Source organism: Sapajus apella, unplaced genomic scaffold (genome assembly GCF_009761245.1).
Source record: "Sapajus apella isolate SASKATOON/1434 unplaced genomic scaffold, GSC_monkey_1.0 scaffold169, whole genome shotgun sequence".
Classification (NCBI taxonomy): domain Eukaryota; kingdom Metazoa; phylum Chordata; class Mammalia; order Primates; family Cebidae; genus Sapajus; species Sapajus apella.
In genome coordinates this window covers 707,356-721,556 of record NW_022437109.1, presented here as the reverse complement: position 1 = coordinate 721,556, position 14,201 = coordinate 707,356, and the positions used below count along the sequence as shown (strand labels likewise).

General features: G+C 49.3%; 1 protein-coding gene across 7 annotated transcripts in view; it reads right to left on the bottom strand.

Moving 5' to 3' along the window:
- Positions 1 to 21: 21 nt before the first annotated feature.
- Positions 22 to 14,201, bottom strand: part of PI4KB (phosphatidylinositol 4-kinase beta) — a 34,045-nt gene continuing 19,865 nt past the window's right edge. For 4 of the 7 annotated variants that reach the window (XM_032267368.1, XM_032267370.1, XM_032267369.1 and 1 more), the window contains 9 exons: positions 12,418 to 12,645; positions 11,293 to 11,520; positions 9,165 to 9,274; positions 8,134 to 8,238; positions 7,781 to 7,904; positions 5,662 to 5,927; positions 2,274 to 2,406; positions 1,899 to 2,019; positions 22 to 900 (listed from right to left, as the gene is read on the bottom strand). In XM_032267368.1, the coding sequence (XP_032123259.1) occupies positions 719 to 900; positions 1,899 to 2,019; positions 2,274 to 2,406; positions 5,662 to 5,927; positions 7,781 to 7,904; positions 8,134 to 8,238; positions 9,165 to 9,274; positions 11,293 to 11,520; positions 12,418 to 12,645 (1,497 nt within the window). In that variant the 3' untranslated portion in view covers positions 22 to 718. Of the gene's footprint in view, positions 901 to 1,278; positions 1,342 to 1,898; positions 2,020 to 2,273; positions 2,407 to 5,661; positions 5,928 to 7,780; positions 7,905 to 8,133; positions 8,239 to 9,164; positions 9,275 to 11,292; positions 11,521 to 12,417; positions 12,646 to 14,201 lie in introns of all 7 variants that reach the window. The other 3 variants (XM_032267364.1, XM_032267367.1, XM_032267365.1) reach the window with 1 other exon arrangement.

Genomic DNA, 14,201 nt, shown 5'->3' with positions numbered 1-14,201 from the left:
CCCCCCCCCAAAAAACACAAGTGGCTAACTAAGGACTTTATTTCAAACAAAAATTAAAAATAAAAAATTGAGAGCTCTTTTCCCTGGGTTTAGGGAAGGAGTCAGGGTAGGGAATTCCCCGTGGCTAGGCCAGTACCCTCAGTACACTGGAGGGCTGTGGGAATTCCCTTCCTTGTCCATGACGGGGAACCTCAGCAAGTGCAAGGCCCACGCAGCACCCAGCAAGGGGAGCTTGGGCCAGGGGTCGGTCCCTGGGAGGGGTAGAGCTGGGCAGCAGCATGGCCAGTGGCCAACCACAGGATCAAGTCCTAAGTACCGAGAACCTACTCTTCCCTGCTTCCTGGGCCCCAGAATGGAATAAGGATGGCCTGTGGAAAGAGCCCTTCAGACCCCTACAAGGAGAAGAAAGGCCCCAGCGTCCCTCATGTTCATCGCCTCTGTTCTCTGGAGGGCAGTGAGTCCTGGAGTCTGTCCGGTGGTAATACTGACACAGAGCAGGGGGGCAGGGAAGCCCCAGCAAGTCTGGACCCCACAGCTGGCTCTCCTACCCCCTGGCAAGCTCTCGCAGTTACCACATGATCCTTCAGGTTTCTTGCCTTCCATTTCCCTTGGGTGGATGGTTGGGTAGGTGGGGTTTCCTGGTTTGGGGTTTCTCAGAAAAAGGGCCCTCTAGGGAGGGTGCCCTGGACCCCCCACCACTCCCGGCCTGAGGAGCGTGTCACATGATGCCGTTGGTGAGGTACTGGAAGCCGTCATAGAGTTTGGTGGTGATAGAGCGCATACTGCCATCCACCATCTGCTCCACCAGCAGCTGCAGCTGCTCCTCAGTCATGCTCATGTGGAACCTCTCTTTGAGGTTTCGAATGGTGCTGGAACCATGGAAGCAAGGAAGCTGAGAACCTGGGGGAAGCAGTGGGGGTTCAGGGTCATGGACAGGAGGGAGGGGCAGTGGTGCCAGCCACAGCAAATACAGAGCCAGGGCATCTGAAGTGCCTTTTCCCTCCCACCTCATCCCACCTCAGGTCCCTGATGGTGTGGATGCACTTCTGCTTGGGTAGAGAGAAGGAACCAGCAGGAGCCCCTTGTCATCCCACACCTAAGCCCCTCTGTAGGTGAAGGCATGTGGGCAGAGGAGGGAAGAGGACCAACACCATGTCTCCCTCTCAGTAAGGGCGGAGGGGCCCAGAGGGCAGGCTGGGAGGAGGCTGGAGGGAGTGGGCCCTGAGTTGGGCACTTATCTGGTTGCAGGCCTCTGCCTACGCTACGTCTGACACTCACAGATGACCTGGGCCACCGTCATCATGGGGCCAGATGGGGATGATCCTGAGCAACGGCGACAACCTGTGGGGTAGGGGCAGGGACGGGGAGGAGGGGAGACTGGCAGCTCAGACCTGGGGTACAACTGGAGCCCTGAGGAGGGGGATGAGGACAGAAGGGGGTCCTGGGCAAAAGACTGTAGATGGCAAGACTGTAGTGGAAGGAGATAAAGATGAGAGGGGAAATACTTCTTAGAGTTGAAGGGTGGCGGAGGACAGGGCAATCGGAGGTCATAGCGGAATGGGGAAGAGAGATGAAAGGAGACTGAGAAACAGCTGGATGGGGGTGGGGGGAGGTGAGGAGGGACCAGGAGGCTGTAAATGGCCCTGTTTTCTCCCTAAAGATGAGGAGGAGGCAGGTGCTGCTGTCCGCTCCCCCCACCCCCTGGACTTAGCTCTACCAGGGTCAAGACGAATATCCTAAAGGACAAACAAGACACTGGACCTGCGCCAGAAACCCTCTGGGGAACCCTCCTCCCTCCTTCAACCCAAGTAGGTGGGATCAGCTTTTTTATGCTCCAGGGCGCCGACCTACATGGGAAGCCTGAGGCACTATGGCACCGGACCTCACCCTAGCCCCACCTTGCTGCATGATCTCCACGATCTGCACCACCTTGTCCATGTGTTTCCGAGCAGCAATCAGCCCCTGCAGCATCAGCATCTTATAGTAGTTGAACATGTCGCCATCCAGGCCGCCCATCACCTGGGAAGAGAGGAGAGCGTTGTGTGCACAAGGGGACTTACACTGGGGATGGTTCCTGTCCCGACTGGCCTACCAGAACTCGGGCCCTGTTATTTCCCCACTTCCTATCAGGCAGGAAGCTCCCAGGAACTCTGGCCTCACCCATTTACTGCCTGTTCTGTTCATCCCTAATTTGTAGGGAGCCCATCAGCTCCTCATCCCATGACACAGAAAGAATACAGTGACCCCAGAGGCACCTCTCCTTCTTGACTCACATCCACAAACTCTGTGGTCAGCTTAAAGGCTGACGTCTCAAAGCCCAGATTTCGGGGTGAGCTGGACAGGATGAAGCCAAAGTCGATGTGGATGATGTGGCCTTCTGCATCCAAAAGGATATTCCCATTGTGTCTGAGGAGGGGGAGTGGAGGAGAGGAAGAGGCAGTAGTCAGTCTGACTGAGGCTGGAACCTCAAGCAGCAATACACTGGCCACATGACACCACGCAGGGGGGTCCCCTGCTGTTTCCTGCTGCCCGTAACTCCAGTCTCCTGTCCAATCTCCTAGGACCTAAAGCTATCAATGGAAAGGAAATCAGAAAAGAAAACCGCTTACAAAGGCCATGGGGTCCGAAATTGCTATTAACAATAAAAAAAAATAGTTTTAAGATTCTCCCAATTTCCCAGAAATTGCACTTCTTGCACCCAAACTGATCCCACTCTAGTAGAGAATCCAGCAGTAAGGAAAGAGGGCCTCTGGGGCTCCAGCCAGCTGTCACAGAGGCCAAGCGCTCTGCTCAGGGGGAAGCGCCATTCCGAGCCTATTTACCTGTGGGTTATTTGTAACTCCTGTCAGCCCACTGCAGGTCAGAGGCCTCACCAGAAGGGAGCAACAACAGAGGCAAGCAGGCTGAGTGGAGCTGAAATGTAAAATAGCATGGGGGCTTCAAGGGCTAAGTTTTAAATCACTTATGTAAAAGGTCTCAGGAAGCAGCAGTACTGCAGGGCAGCTGTAGAAGAGTTAATGGGGGATAAATCCCAGGTCTTTGTGATTCCCACATGAATGGTCAGTAGCAGAAGGAACAATTAACATGCTAAGCATGTGAGGCCTGGCCTATTCAGCATAACCGGCCTCCTCAGTGTCAACAGAGGCTTTGTCTGAGGGCCACCTTCTCTGGGGTTGGTTTGGCCAAAAGAGGAGGGACAAAAGAAGAACCTAGTCCCACCTGATCCCACCTGGGTTCTTCCCTCTCTGGGAAAACACTAAAGATGTGGCAACCCAGGCACAATCTTGTGAGCCAGAATGGTTCTAGGAGTTGTCATGGTTCAACCTCTCATTTTATAGGTGAGGAAACAGAGGCCCTGAGAGAGGAAGTGATTTATGTGCCAAGGTCCCAAAGCCTCTCTTTTCACTACCAGAGTTAGCCCCAGTTGGAAAGCTGCTTTGGACTACTTTGGAAGCAGTTAAAGAGAGCCTAAAACCTGACTCCCATGTCACCCTGTTCATTGCTGCACTTCTTTCCAGTGGTTGATGCGGCTCATGGCTAGACTGCATCTCTCCTTTTCTGAGATGCTCTGAACGGCTTATCAGCTACCTGCCCTCCTCTGTCCCTCCTTTTTTAGAGGATGCTCTCATCCTTCAAACATACTAGTTTCCTAAAGGAAAGCCCTGGGGCCTGACTAGTGCCAGCTTCCCTGCCACCCATTTGCTCAATCCCAAGACTGAGCTCTAGGCTCCCTGGGCCCTGCGTTCAAAATCCTGACACTTCGAGACGGTCTGAAGCTTGCAATCAAATTCCTTATAAATAATTACATTCTCTTACAGCTCTCAAATGCAGGGCCTATGCTGGGTTCATTTGTAGGGCTGGCAGAGTGGAATGCGCACAGGTTCTAGAAGCTACCTGACTGTTATTTCCCTCATGAGGAAACACATGTCTGACAGGGTTATCATCTGGTTTAAATATAAGAATGTCAGGCCATGGCAGGCACTTAACAGATGCTAGATTTCGAATAAGCCGCTCCGTTAGCTAGATTCTGTTTTGTTTAGATAGGGTTTTGCTCTCTTGCCCTCAGCCTCCTGCTCAAATGATCCTTCCACCTCAGACTGCGAAATAGCTGGGACCACAGCTGCGCACCACCATGCTTGGCTAATTTTTATTTTTTGTATAGATGGGATCTCACTATGCTGCCTAGGATGGTCTCAAATTCCCGGGCTCAAGCAATCCTGCTGCCTCAGTCTTGTTAACTAGATCTTCTTTTTGAGACAGAGTCTCTCCTTGTTGCCCAGACTGAAGCACAGTGGCACAATCTCAGCTCACTGCAACCTCTGCCTCCTGGGTTCAAGCAATTCTCCTGCCTCGGCCTCTTGAGTAGCTGGGATTACAGGTCTGTATCACCATGCCTGGCTAATTTATATATATATATAAAATTTTATTTTTTTTGAGTTTGAGACAAGTTGACTCTTGTCGCCCTGTCTGGAGTCCAATGACGCGATCTTGGTTCATTGCAACCTCTGCCAGGTTTAAGTGATATTCCTGCCTCAGCCTCCTGAGTAGCTGGGATTACAGGTGCCTGCCACCATGCCTAGCTAATTTTTTTTGTTTTGTATTTTTAGTAGAGATGGGGTTTCACCATGTTGGCCAGGCTGGTGTCGAACTCCTGACCTCAAGTGATCTGTCCACCTTGGTCTCCCAAAGTGCTGGGATTACAGGGGTGAGCCACCTTGCCCGGCCATCATTAGCTAGATTGTAATGGGCCACCATATTACTGGAAGCCCCGGCAGCACCGGCCACTGCATTTCTGCCTTCCCAGGACAGCTGCCCTATGCCAAGGCAGAGATGGAACTCACAGGAGCATTCAGGGAAGAGACCCTGGGTCACTGTTGGGAGACACTCTTAGAAGGCAGGCCCTAGATGTCTTTGGACATCTTGTGCCTCACCTACATGGGTAGTTAGGTCTCATCAAGGTCATGTGACATTGAAAAAGATGATAGCTCTGGGCAGAACAACAGATACTGAAAGGCTGTGGAAATCACATGCTGGAATAAGAAGTGAGGACAGTTCATGGCTGAGAGTTTCAACTTCACCTCCATTATGTTTCTCCTTTCTGCTCTCAGTCACTAACCAATACCCTTAGTGCCAGCCCTATTACCTCCTGCATTGTTGCTAAACGCCCAGTTACATCCCCCTTTACCCACAGTGCCGCAGGGCATTCACTCAACACAGACTGCATTATGCCATTCTTCTGCCTGCAAAATAAAACACCTAAGCTTCACAATGAAGGCCCTTCTTCAACTGGCCTCAATTTACCTGTCTGAGGGTCCCACCTGCTACTCTTCTGCCATGCAGTGCAGTCCATGCGTTAATCACAACATTCAATTATTTCTTCCAGCTCAGGCATGCCTTCCCCGTAGCTTCCTCTGTGGTCATTCTCCCTTGTCCTTGAAGACCCTGCTCACTCAAACCCTTACTCCTCTTGTAAATCCTTCATTTCTTTGCCCTTTTACCCTAGTTCTTGTCAGTCTGCCTCCTGGCTTAATATCATGTGAACACGTCTGTCTCTGCTTAAAATATGTTGTTTCATTTTTCACATCTTAGTAACTGAGATACACATGAAGGGACAGAGAGAATCCTGGAGAAAGGTTAGGATGAGCAGCAGAAGTCACCTACCTGTCCTTGACTTGCAGCAGGTAGCAGACCAAGCAGTAGCCAGCACAACTTTGCACGAAATTGCGCTGGGCACTGAGGAATGCCTCAGTGGTATAACTGCCATGCTCCTGTAGGAAGTAATCGAGCAAGGAGAGCTGTGACTGTTTCTTCACCTGATGGATGGACACAGCATTGACCACTGGTTCAATCATGCCACTGTCGGCTGAAATCACAAGGATCTTGTATGGCTTGATCCAGAGGGGCACTCGCTCCTGTTCCCAAATGGACTGTGAGGAGACATGGGGGATATAGGACTCTTATCTTTCTCCAGGCTAGAGAAGGAGGCTAAAACTTCCCCTTTTCTCCAGCCTCGCTCCTTGGTGGCACTGGATTCTAAGCCATCAAGTGAGTAAGACTCACTTAACCCAGTGAGGACCAGGGAGTTTCGAAAGGAAGTCTAGGGACTGACAAAGTCAGGAAACTACACTCAGTGGGAAAAGGTATCACATAAGCAGAAAGTCCAAAAGAGGCAGGGAGAACAGGACACTTCACTATCCCTTCTCAAGCAGGGACAATGGGAGGTATAAGTTCAAACAAGAAAAAAGAGGCCTGGTGTGGTGGCTTATGCTTGTAATCCCAGCACTTTGAGAGGCTCAGGCAGGAGGGTCACCTGAGGTCAGTTCGAGACCAGCCTGGCAAACACGGTGAAACCTTGTCTCTACTAAAAATACAAAAATTTGCTGGGTATGGTGGTACATGCCTGTAAGTCCAGCTACTCAGGAGGCTAAGGCAGGAGAATTTCTTGAACCCAGAAGATGGAGGTTGCAGTGAGCCAAGATTGCACCACTGCGCTCCAGCCTGAGTAACAGAGCAAGACAATCTGCTCCAGCCTGAGTAACAGAGCAAGACAATCTCAAAAAAAAAAAAAAAAAAAAAAAAAAAAAAAGAAAAGAAAAAGGAAAAGAAAAGGATTTAGGTCCAGAGAAGACTTCTCTGGAAAATGAAAATATTCACATGCTATAACGAACAGTATTAAACAAATTAAGTGGCTTGCAGGTGACTGACCCAGGGGGATCAGAAGATCAATACCTCAGCACACTAGAACCTGCCTGCTACAGACCACTTTGGAAGTTTTTTATGTTATTTTTTTTTTAAAGGGGGAGGACCAAATTATTATTTTAAAATTTGATTACAACCAATTGTGTTGGCATTCAAATTAGAGGCATAAAGTTTGAATAATGGATATATACCAAAAACCAGATATTTGAGTTTGGCAAAAATGGGAAAAGAAGTTTTCCAGTCATTTCAGATTAGAAATCAATTTAGAGAAATGAGCCCCATGTTTACAATGATCGTGCCACAGATTTAAACTTCAGTAGTGCATTAGTAAACTGTTCACATTTTGATCTTCACCTTGAGATTTGACAGCTATTTCTTGAAAATAATCTCAGTACCTTGTACAAATAAATTGGTCTTAACACTAGGAGAAAGTGGGTCACTAAACTTTGTTCCAGCAAAATTTTCTGTTTGGCTCACTTCTGTTAGAAATGCTTTCTTCAAATGTGTATTTTTCTTAGAGACAGGGTCTGTTGCCCAAGCTGGAGTGCAGTGGCTATTCACGGTCTGGATCCTGCTACTGATCAGCACGGGAGTTCTGACCTGCTCCATTTCCGACCTGGGCCAGTTCACCCCTCCCTTAGGCAACCTGGCGGTCCTCTGTTCCCAGGTCACCATATTGATGCTGAACTTAGTGCAGACACCCAACTGGCATAGCGCACCACAGCCTAGAATTCCTGGGCTCAAGCCACCTTCCCGCCTCAGCCTCCTGACTAGCTGAGACTACAGGCCTGAGCCAGGGCGCCAGGCCATTTTGGAAGTTTTGATCTAAAAGGCACACCTAGCACTCTGAAGTTCAGACTTGGAACAGGGCAGATGCAGGTCTCAAAAGGGCCAAAAGAGGCCGCTGTGGAGCTGTTCCTATGGCTAAGCTTCCCAGGGGAAAGGAGCACTAGCTTTTCTTTACTCTGCCTTTTTTTAGACCTGGGCAGGAAGGTGGTCCCCAGCAGAATAATCTGTGTAGTCACCTCAGGTGGGCTGGTGTTGGGCTGAGTTCCCCTTCTTTCTCCTTCTCTTCTCTTACCTGCAGTTGCTTCAACACCTGAAAGGCCAGCAGCTCTTGCCGAAGGTCATCCCCACACTTGACAATGACCGACAGGAGCCGCCAATTGGGGAGATGCCCATAGGGGGAGCCCTCTCTGATCCGCCTGTGAAGAGAGAAGCAAAGGGTGTCAAAGGTTGATGCCAGAGTGAGGACAAGAAACATGGCTTCCACCAAAAATCCAAAGCAAATGCCCCACAGGGCAACGACCCACACAGCCTGGGAGTCTGACAGACTTTTTTGGAGGCTGATGGACAATAAAGTTGGTGCAGTGAGCACCTGCAACTGCCTCAGAGCTTTGAGAGGGGTTCAGAGACCCATACCACCCAACTCACCGTACTTTCTCCTGCCAGGGCTCTTTGAGAGCAACTGCAGAAGGATCTTCTGGGTCTCGTTTGAAGGCTGTTGGGGTGTGAGCCAGCTGTTCCGAAAGGCGCCGGCTGGCAAGAAGAAAATACATCATTTGCTTGGAGGACCTGCCACCAACCTCATGCCCTGTCTACACTGACATTTCCTGCACTGTGTCCTGGATTCTGGGCACATGAAGATAGGAACCCAGGCTGAAAGGGACTCACAGAAGGAAAGAGAACCAGTGACACCTTTTTGCTAACTTAGTGATTGTAATCATGTTAAAATTAAGATTACCAGGCCCTGCATATTCCACTACCAACACTGATTCAGAATGGGGTGTGACTCTAGAATCTGCATTTTCAACAAGGCCTCCTTCCTCTCCCTGGATTCTGACACACATCACTTTGAGACCCCACTTTGAGACACACTGCTTGAGTTCCTTCCTCTGGTGCTTTCATCCCTTTGGAATCCTTTTAAAATTTAATTTCCGCCGGGCGCGGTGGCTCAAGCCTGTAATCCCAGCACTTTGGGAGGCCGAGGCGGGTGGATCACGAGGTCAAGAGATCGAGACCATCCTGGTCAACATGGTGAAACCCCGTCTCTACTAAAAATACCAAAAATTAGCTGGGCATGGTGGCGTGTGCCTGTAATCCCAGCGACTCAGGAGGCTGGGGCAGGAGAATTGCCTGAACCCGGGAGGCGGAGGTTGCGGTGAGCCGAGATCGTGCCATTGCACTCCAGCCTGGGTAACAAGAGCGAAACTCCGTCTCAAAAAAAAAAAAAATAAATAAAAATAAAATAAAATTTAATTTCCTTCTTTGGTAGCCCAAGTAATTTTCAACCTACACACACATTCATTGCCTCAAGTTTGGTGGCCCCGAACAAGGACAGAATGATAGAAGAGGGAAAGACACAGGCCAACAATAGATGACTGAGACAGATAGGAAGGTAACAGAGAGACGGGAAGTGCCTGAACGAGGGAGGAAAAACGAGGGGCAATGTGATCTGGCCATACCGGATGTCCCCTGCTGCAATGAACACAGGCTCCTTGCTCTCCTGGCTGGTGATGCTGTCCACAGAGAACTGGGAGATGTTGTCACAGCTGTTGGTGTGCACTTCAGGGAGCTGGAGAGGGCAGGGGAGTGCTGGTCAGAGTGCTAAGTACAGGTCTCCTTTCTTGCCCTTCCTGCTTGTTTGCTATCACTGCAGCATGCTCATCCCTCCCTTCCAAACTCTGCTTACACACCATGCTGGTCACTTGGACCCCAGGCTGCCCAAAGCAGCGTTTCTCAACATGTGAACTACCTGTATCTGAATTACCCAGAATGCAGATTCCCAGGCCCCACCATCAATCTGCATTAGAATAACTGGGAATGGGATCTGAAAGTCTGAATTTTTAACAAGTTCTCCAGAAGACTTCCAGTGCACTTAAGTTTGCAAACCACTGCCATGACCATCACAGGAGCCTGAAATTTCAGCCTTGCACTAAGAGTCCCCCAAGGCTAGGGATGTGTTCTCCACTAGGGTCCAAAGCAGACCCTCTTTAGACTAGCTTCTTCTGAGTTTCTTCAATCTAAGTCATTCAATCTTATCTTTTCATCTCTAACTACAGAATATTCTACCAGACCCCAAGGCCCCTGTCAAGTCTCTTCTCTCTATATACCAGAGCATTTCTTCTCAACTCCATCAGCAACCTAGTATGCACTGCTTTGTTGCGTATCTAATGTTTTTTTCTTAAATGTCTATGTCTAATTTCTCCAGTTGGACTGTAAGCTCAAAGACAGAGGTCCTGTCTTTTGGCGAAGTGAAACCTGGCTTTCTTTTACGTCAGGGTCTCACTCTGTTGCCCAGGCTGGTGTGCAGTGTTGTGATCTCAGCTCCCTGCAGGCTCCACCTCCCAGGTTCAAGCGATTCTTGTGCTTCAGCCTCCTGAGGAGCTGGGATGACAGCCATGTGCCAGCACACTTGGCTTTTTTGTTTTTTTCTTTTGAGATGAAGTTTCACTCATCACCCAGGCTCAAGTGCAATGGCAAGATCTTGGCTCACTGCAACCTCTGCCTCCCAGTTTCAAGCAATTCTACTACCTCAGCCTCCTGGGTAGCTGGGATTACAGGCACCTACCACCACCATACAAAAAAATAATTTTCGTATTTTTAGTAGAGACAAGGTTTTACCATGTTGGCCAGGCTGGTCTTGAACCCCTGATCTCAAGTGATCCACTCACCTCGGCCTCCCAAAGTGCTGGGATTACAGGCGTGAGCCACCGCACCTGGCCAGCTGTGTTAATAGCCCTACATAAAATTCTGCTCTGGCTCTTCATGCCCCAGAATAAAGTTCTCAAGTTTCTTTCCCCAGCTTTCAGGGTCCTTCCTACAGTCTGGTCTGTGCCCATGTGTCCAGTCTTATTCCTCACCACTTCTTACCCACACCTGCACTTCTCAGTCAGACACAGTTTCTTTCAGTTTCTATAATGGCCCAAGCTCCCTCTTGTCTTCTGGCCTTTGCACATACTGTTCCCTCTGTCCAGAATACTTTGTCCAGCTAATTCCTAGCCATGCTTCCAGCCTCAGCTGAGAGATTACTTCCTCCAGGAAATCTTTTGTGACTCCCACCCCAAGTCTGGTGTTCCTATAATGTCCTATCCTCTCCACCACAGCCTGGCTCACACTGCTTACTTGCTTACTGGCCTTGCCCTCTTTCCAGTTAGGTCACAAACTCCTTGCAGGCAGGGGCCAAGTCTTGTCCACCTGCACGCAGCACTCAGGTCTGGCACATAGAAGGCCCTCAATAAATATTTCTTGAATGATTTTATGTATGACTTACCATCCTCTGCTATGCTATGACAACTTTATATAGCAGGTGTTCAATAAATATTTTCATTAAATATCCCTCACTCCCCTTGGCCTAGAAGTTCCTCTTTACATTTAAATCCGAATTCCTTCACCAGGGGAATGAGATCCACTGAATCTATTCCGGACCAGAGTTGTTCAGAGCCTTCCCCCTCTTACCCCTCATCAACCACACCACTCATTTGGGTACTTGCCCCACCCCACCTTGGGGTACGCTGTCTTGTTTCAAGTATGTTGAAAGCTCCTGGAGAACAGGTGCTGTGGCCCAGCATTACCTCTGTGAAGCTCCCTTACCTCCACCTGCAGCTCGCCTATGTCATCCACTGACCAGGCCTCATCATCATTGTCATAGTTGGGGACAGTGCTGAAGCTGCCGGCTCGCTGCTCATGGGTGATACCACATTCGGGCAAGTTCTCTACAGATCTTGTACTTCGAATTCTGTTCTCGGGGATCCGGGCAGGGACACTGGTGGTGTCAAAGTTTTCACATTCAAGGACTTCCACATAGATCAGGTAGGGAGCCTAGGGAAGAGTGAGAAAAGTATGTGCAACCTACTTCCACCACTAACCCCCAACTCTCAGCTCTGTTAGCGTGGTTCTTCCTGCTGCCCTAGCTCCAACCTTCATCCATTAGTCCCCTGAAACTATGAATATATTTAGGGCCTATTTAGGGCAGACATTTGTCCTCTGATAACCTATATCAAGAATTTGGGTGAGAGAATGCACAAGTCTTCAAAATGTTTCAGCTGAGTTCCAAAATGTACAGATGATGCATTTGGGCCAAACTATTCTAAACTATCAATTACAGCTTGTAAGGGAGGCCTGGTTGCTTCTGTGGGCTTGTCTTGAAGACAGGGCCTGGGGCTACAGTGGACAGTAAGACTGGGACAAAGCTGGACACTGTCCTAAGGAGCATCCCAAATTTCAATATTTCCTTTGAAGGAAGAATCTGAACCATGAATACTCATTCCAGTCAGCACACAAATTCAGTTAAGCAAATTGGGCATCATTCTCTCCTTCTGTCTGCTCATTCTGATCAGAAAAGGTCTTAGAAACAAAATATTTCTCTATCCTCATGGTTGCTGTATCTAGAAAGTTCAAGAGTTATAGAAGGGCTGGAGAAGAGCTACCAAGGTGATCATAAAGTGGGGTGAAGAGCAATTATCCTAAGATACAGCAAGAAGGAAGCTGAAAAGATTAGGTTTCTTTGGTCCAGAAAAACAAAGCCAAAGAAGGGAGACAGGAGGGCTCTCAAAATCGCAGTACCACTGAGACAGAGCCATGGTCAACATATGCATCATCAACTACGAAGGGAGTCTAGGAAGCTGGTGGGGGCATCACTGGCATACACACAAACCCTCAACAACCATGGGTGTAGAGTCACGTCCAGGGTAGGGATTTGGGCCAGAACATATCTACCTTGTCCTTGGAGTTGAGGACAACAGCCTGTGTGTGGGGTACACGGACCACGTGGTGGTCAAAGCCAGCAGTGGGCAGCCAGACTCGGGCAGGGAGCTTATGGTTGAGCAGGGAGAGCTCTGAGATCAGCCTCTGTGTTTTCTGCTCTTTGGTGGGGAGCGTGGCCAGCCGCTTGCCGATCGCCATCAGGGACTTGATGAATTCTCTCTCAGGAGCCAGTCGAACAGGCTACAGGGGTTTGGGGTAAGACAAAAGATGGTGAAGAAACCGTAGAATACAATGGCCCACCCACTCAGTCACTCCTGGCCATGCAGGCCAGGGACCCCAGTGTCTGAAGACCTCTAGGAAAGGAACTGCTTTTTAGTCTTAGTAGGAGCTTCCACCCTCCCTTCACAGCTTGAATTGAGAGCAGCCAGCACACTCCTCTGTAGGCTATCCCTTGAGGATAAGGGAGGCCATGAGTCCAGGTAACTGGGATGCAGCCCTTTTCTCTTGGACTTGCATTTCTTAAGGACTGTCCTAAGGTTTCAGAGTGAGCAGGGGACAACATCTGGAGAGGTTGGCCAGGGCCACAGAGAGAAGAGCTGCTTATACCCGAGGCATCTCACCCTTCTCAAGACCGGGGTTCTCTCCCCATCTAGATCCCTGGGGCACATCTCTGTCAAGGCCCGCAAGGCTAGAGAAGGGAGCCCCACATCAACATTTTCACTTCCAAAGAGGGAAGATGCTTGTCATTCAAATTACTTCTGTTGATTTCCACAGTGTCCCTTGCCCTGTCTGCCCCACAATCTCTTAAAGGCGTCAATGCACATGCAAGGGATGGAAAGAGGATGAGCGATGAGCAGATTTTGCATTAAGGAGAAAGAAAAAGCAGACAGAAGAAGGTAGGTGGATGGAGAAAGCAACAGCTCCTTTTAGCCCTTGATGATGGCCCTAAAGGCCTGTCTCTTTTAGTGACTCCTCTTTGGGTCCTCTTCCCCTACCTCTCAGTGACTAGGTTCCCATATGAATTCCCTGCTATTAGTCTGGCTCCTTGTGCTGGGCAATTCAGTCATTCTCAGAAAGGGCAAAGGTGGTCTGGGAAGTAAGGTGTAGGTGGGGAAAAAGAGGATCAGCTAGACATGAAGGGCTCTCTTCCCAGTCTAAGCCCTTCTACTGTATAGCCACCCAACTCCCCATCCCATCTCCCCTCAGCTGGACAAGAACAATCTCTCCTCCCCTTGTAGAAATAGCACTTGACTCTCCAAGCCTTTCTCTCCCTTTCTGTGTGTCTTCCTTAGTTTCCTGATTGAGAATTCCTATCCTTGCTCCCTCATACTCTAAAAGAAGAGCTTCTTTTGAAAACCGGGGAGTACCAGGTCTACCTCTGCATGTGCAACACAGCCAGGATTCAAAAGAAGAGCTCATCCTGGCCTCTGCCCCTTGTGAGATGGCTCAGAGTGCCACACAGGGAATGAAAAGGGTGTCTGAATCCTTCAGGAATGCTTTAGGTAACATTGTTGAAAAGAGATAAAGAAAAGGAACACAATGGAATTGGCTTTCTAAGGTCCCTGGAAATGTCTTGGGGGGTCTAACAGAGAAAGAAAAGAAGAGGATATTTGAAGACTCACTTCTTCCTTCATCTCAGTCCACTCAGATGGCAACTGATCTCTGTCCCAAGGACCCTTCCACCCCAACCAATTCATAATCATCTCAGATTAGAAAAGGCAGAATTCGTTCCCATTCTCAAATCAGCATTTGGGTCAGGGGCCCCTAAGTTGCATGCACATGTTGGAAATGTGACC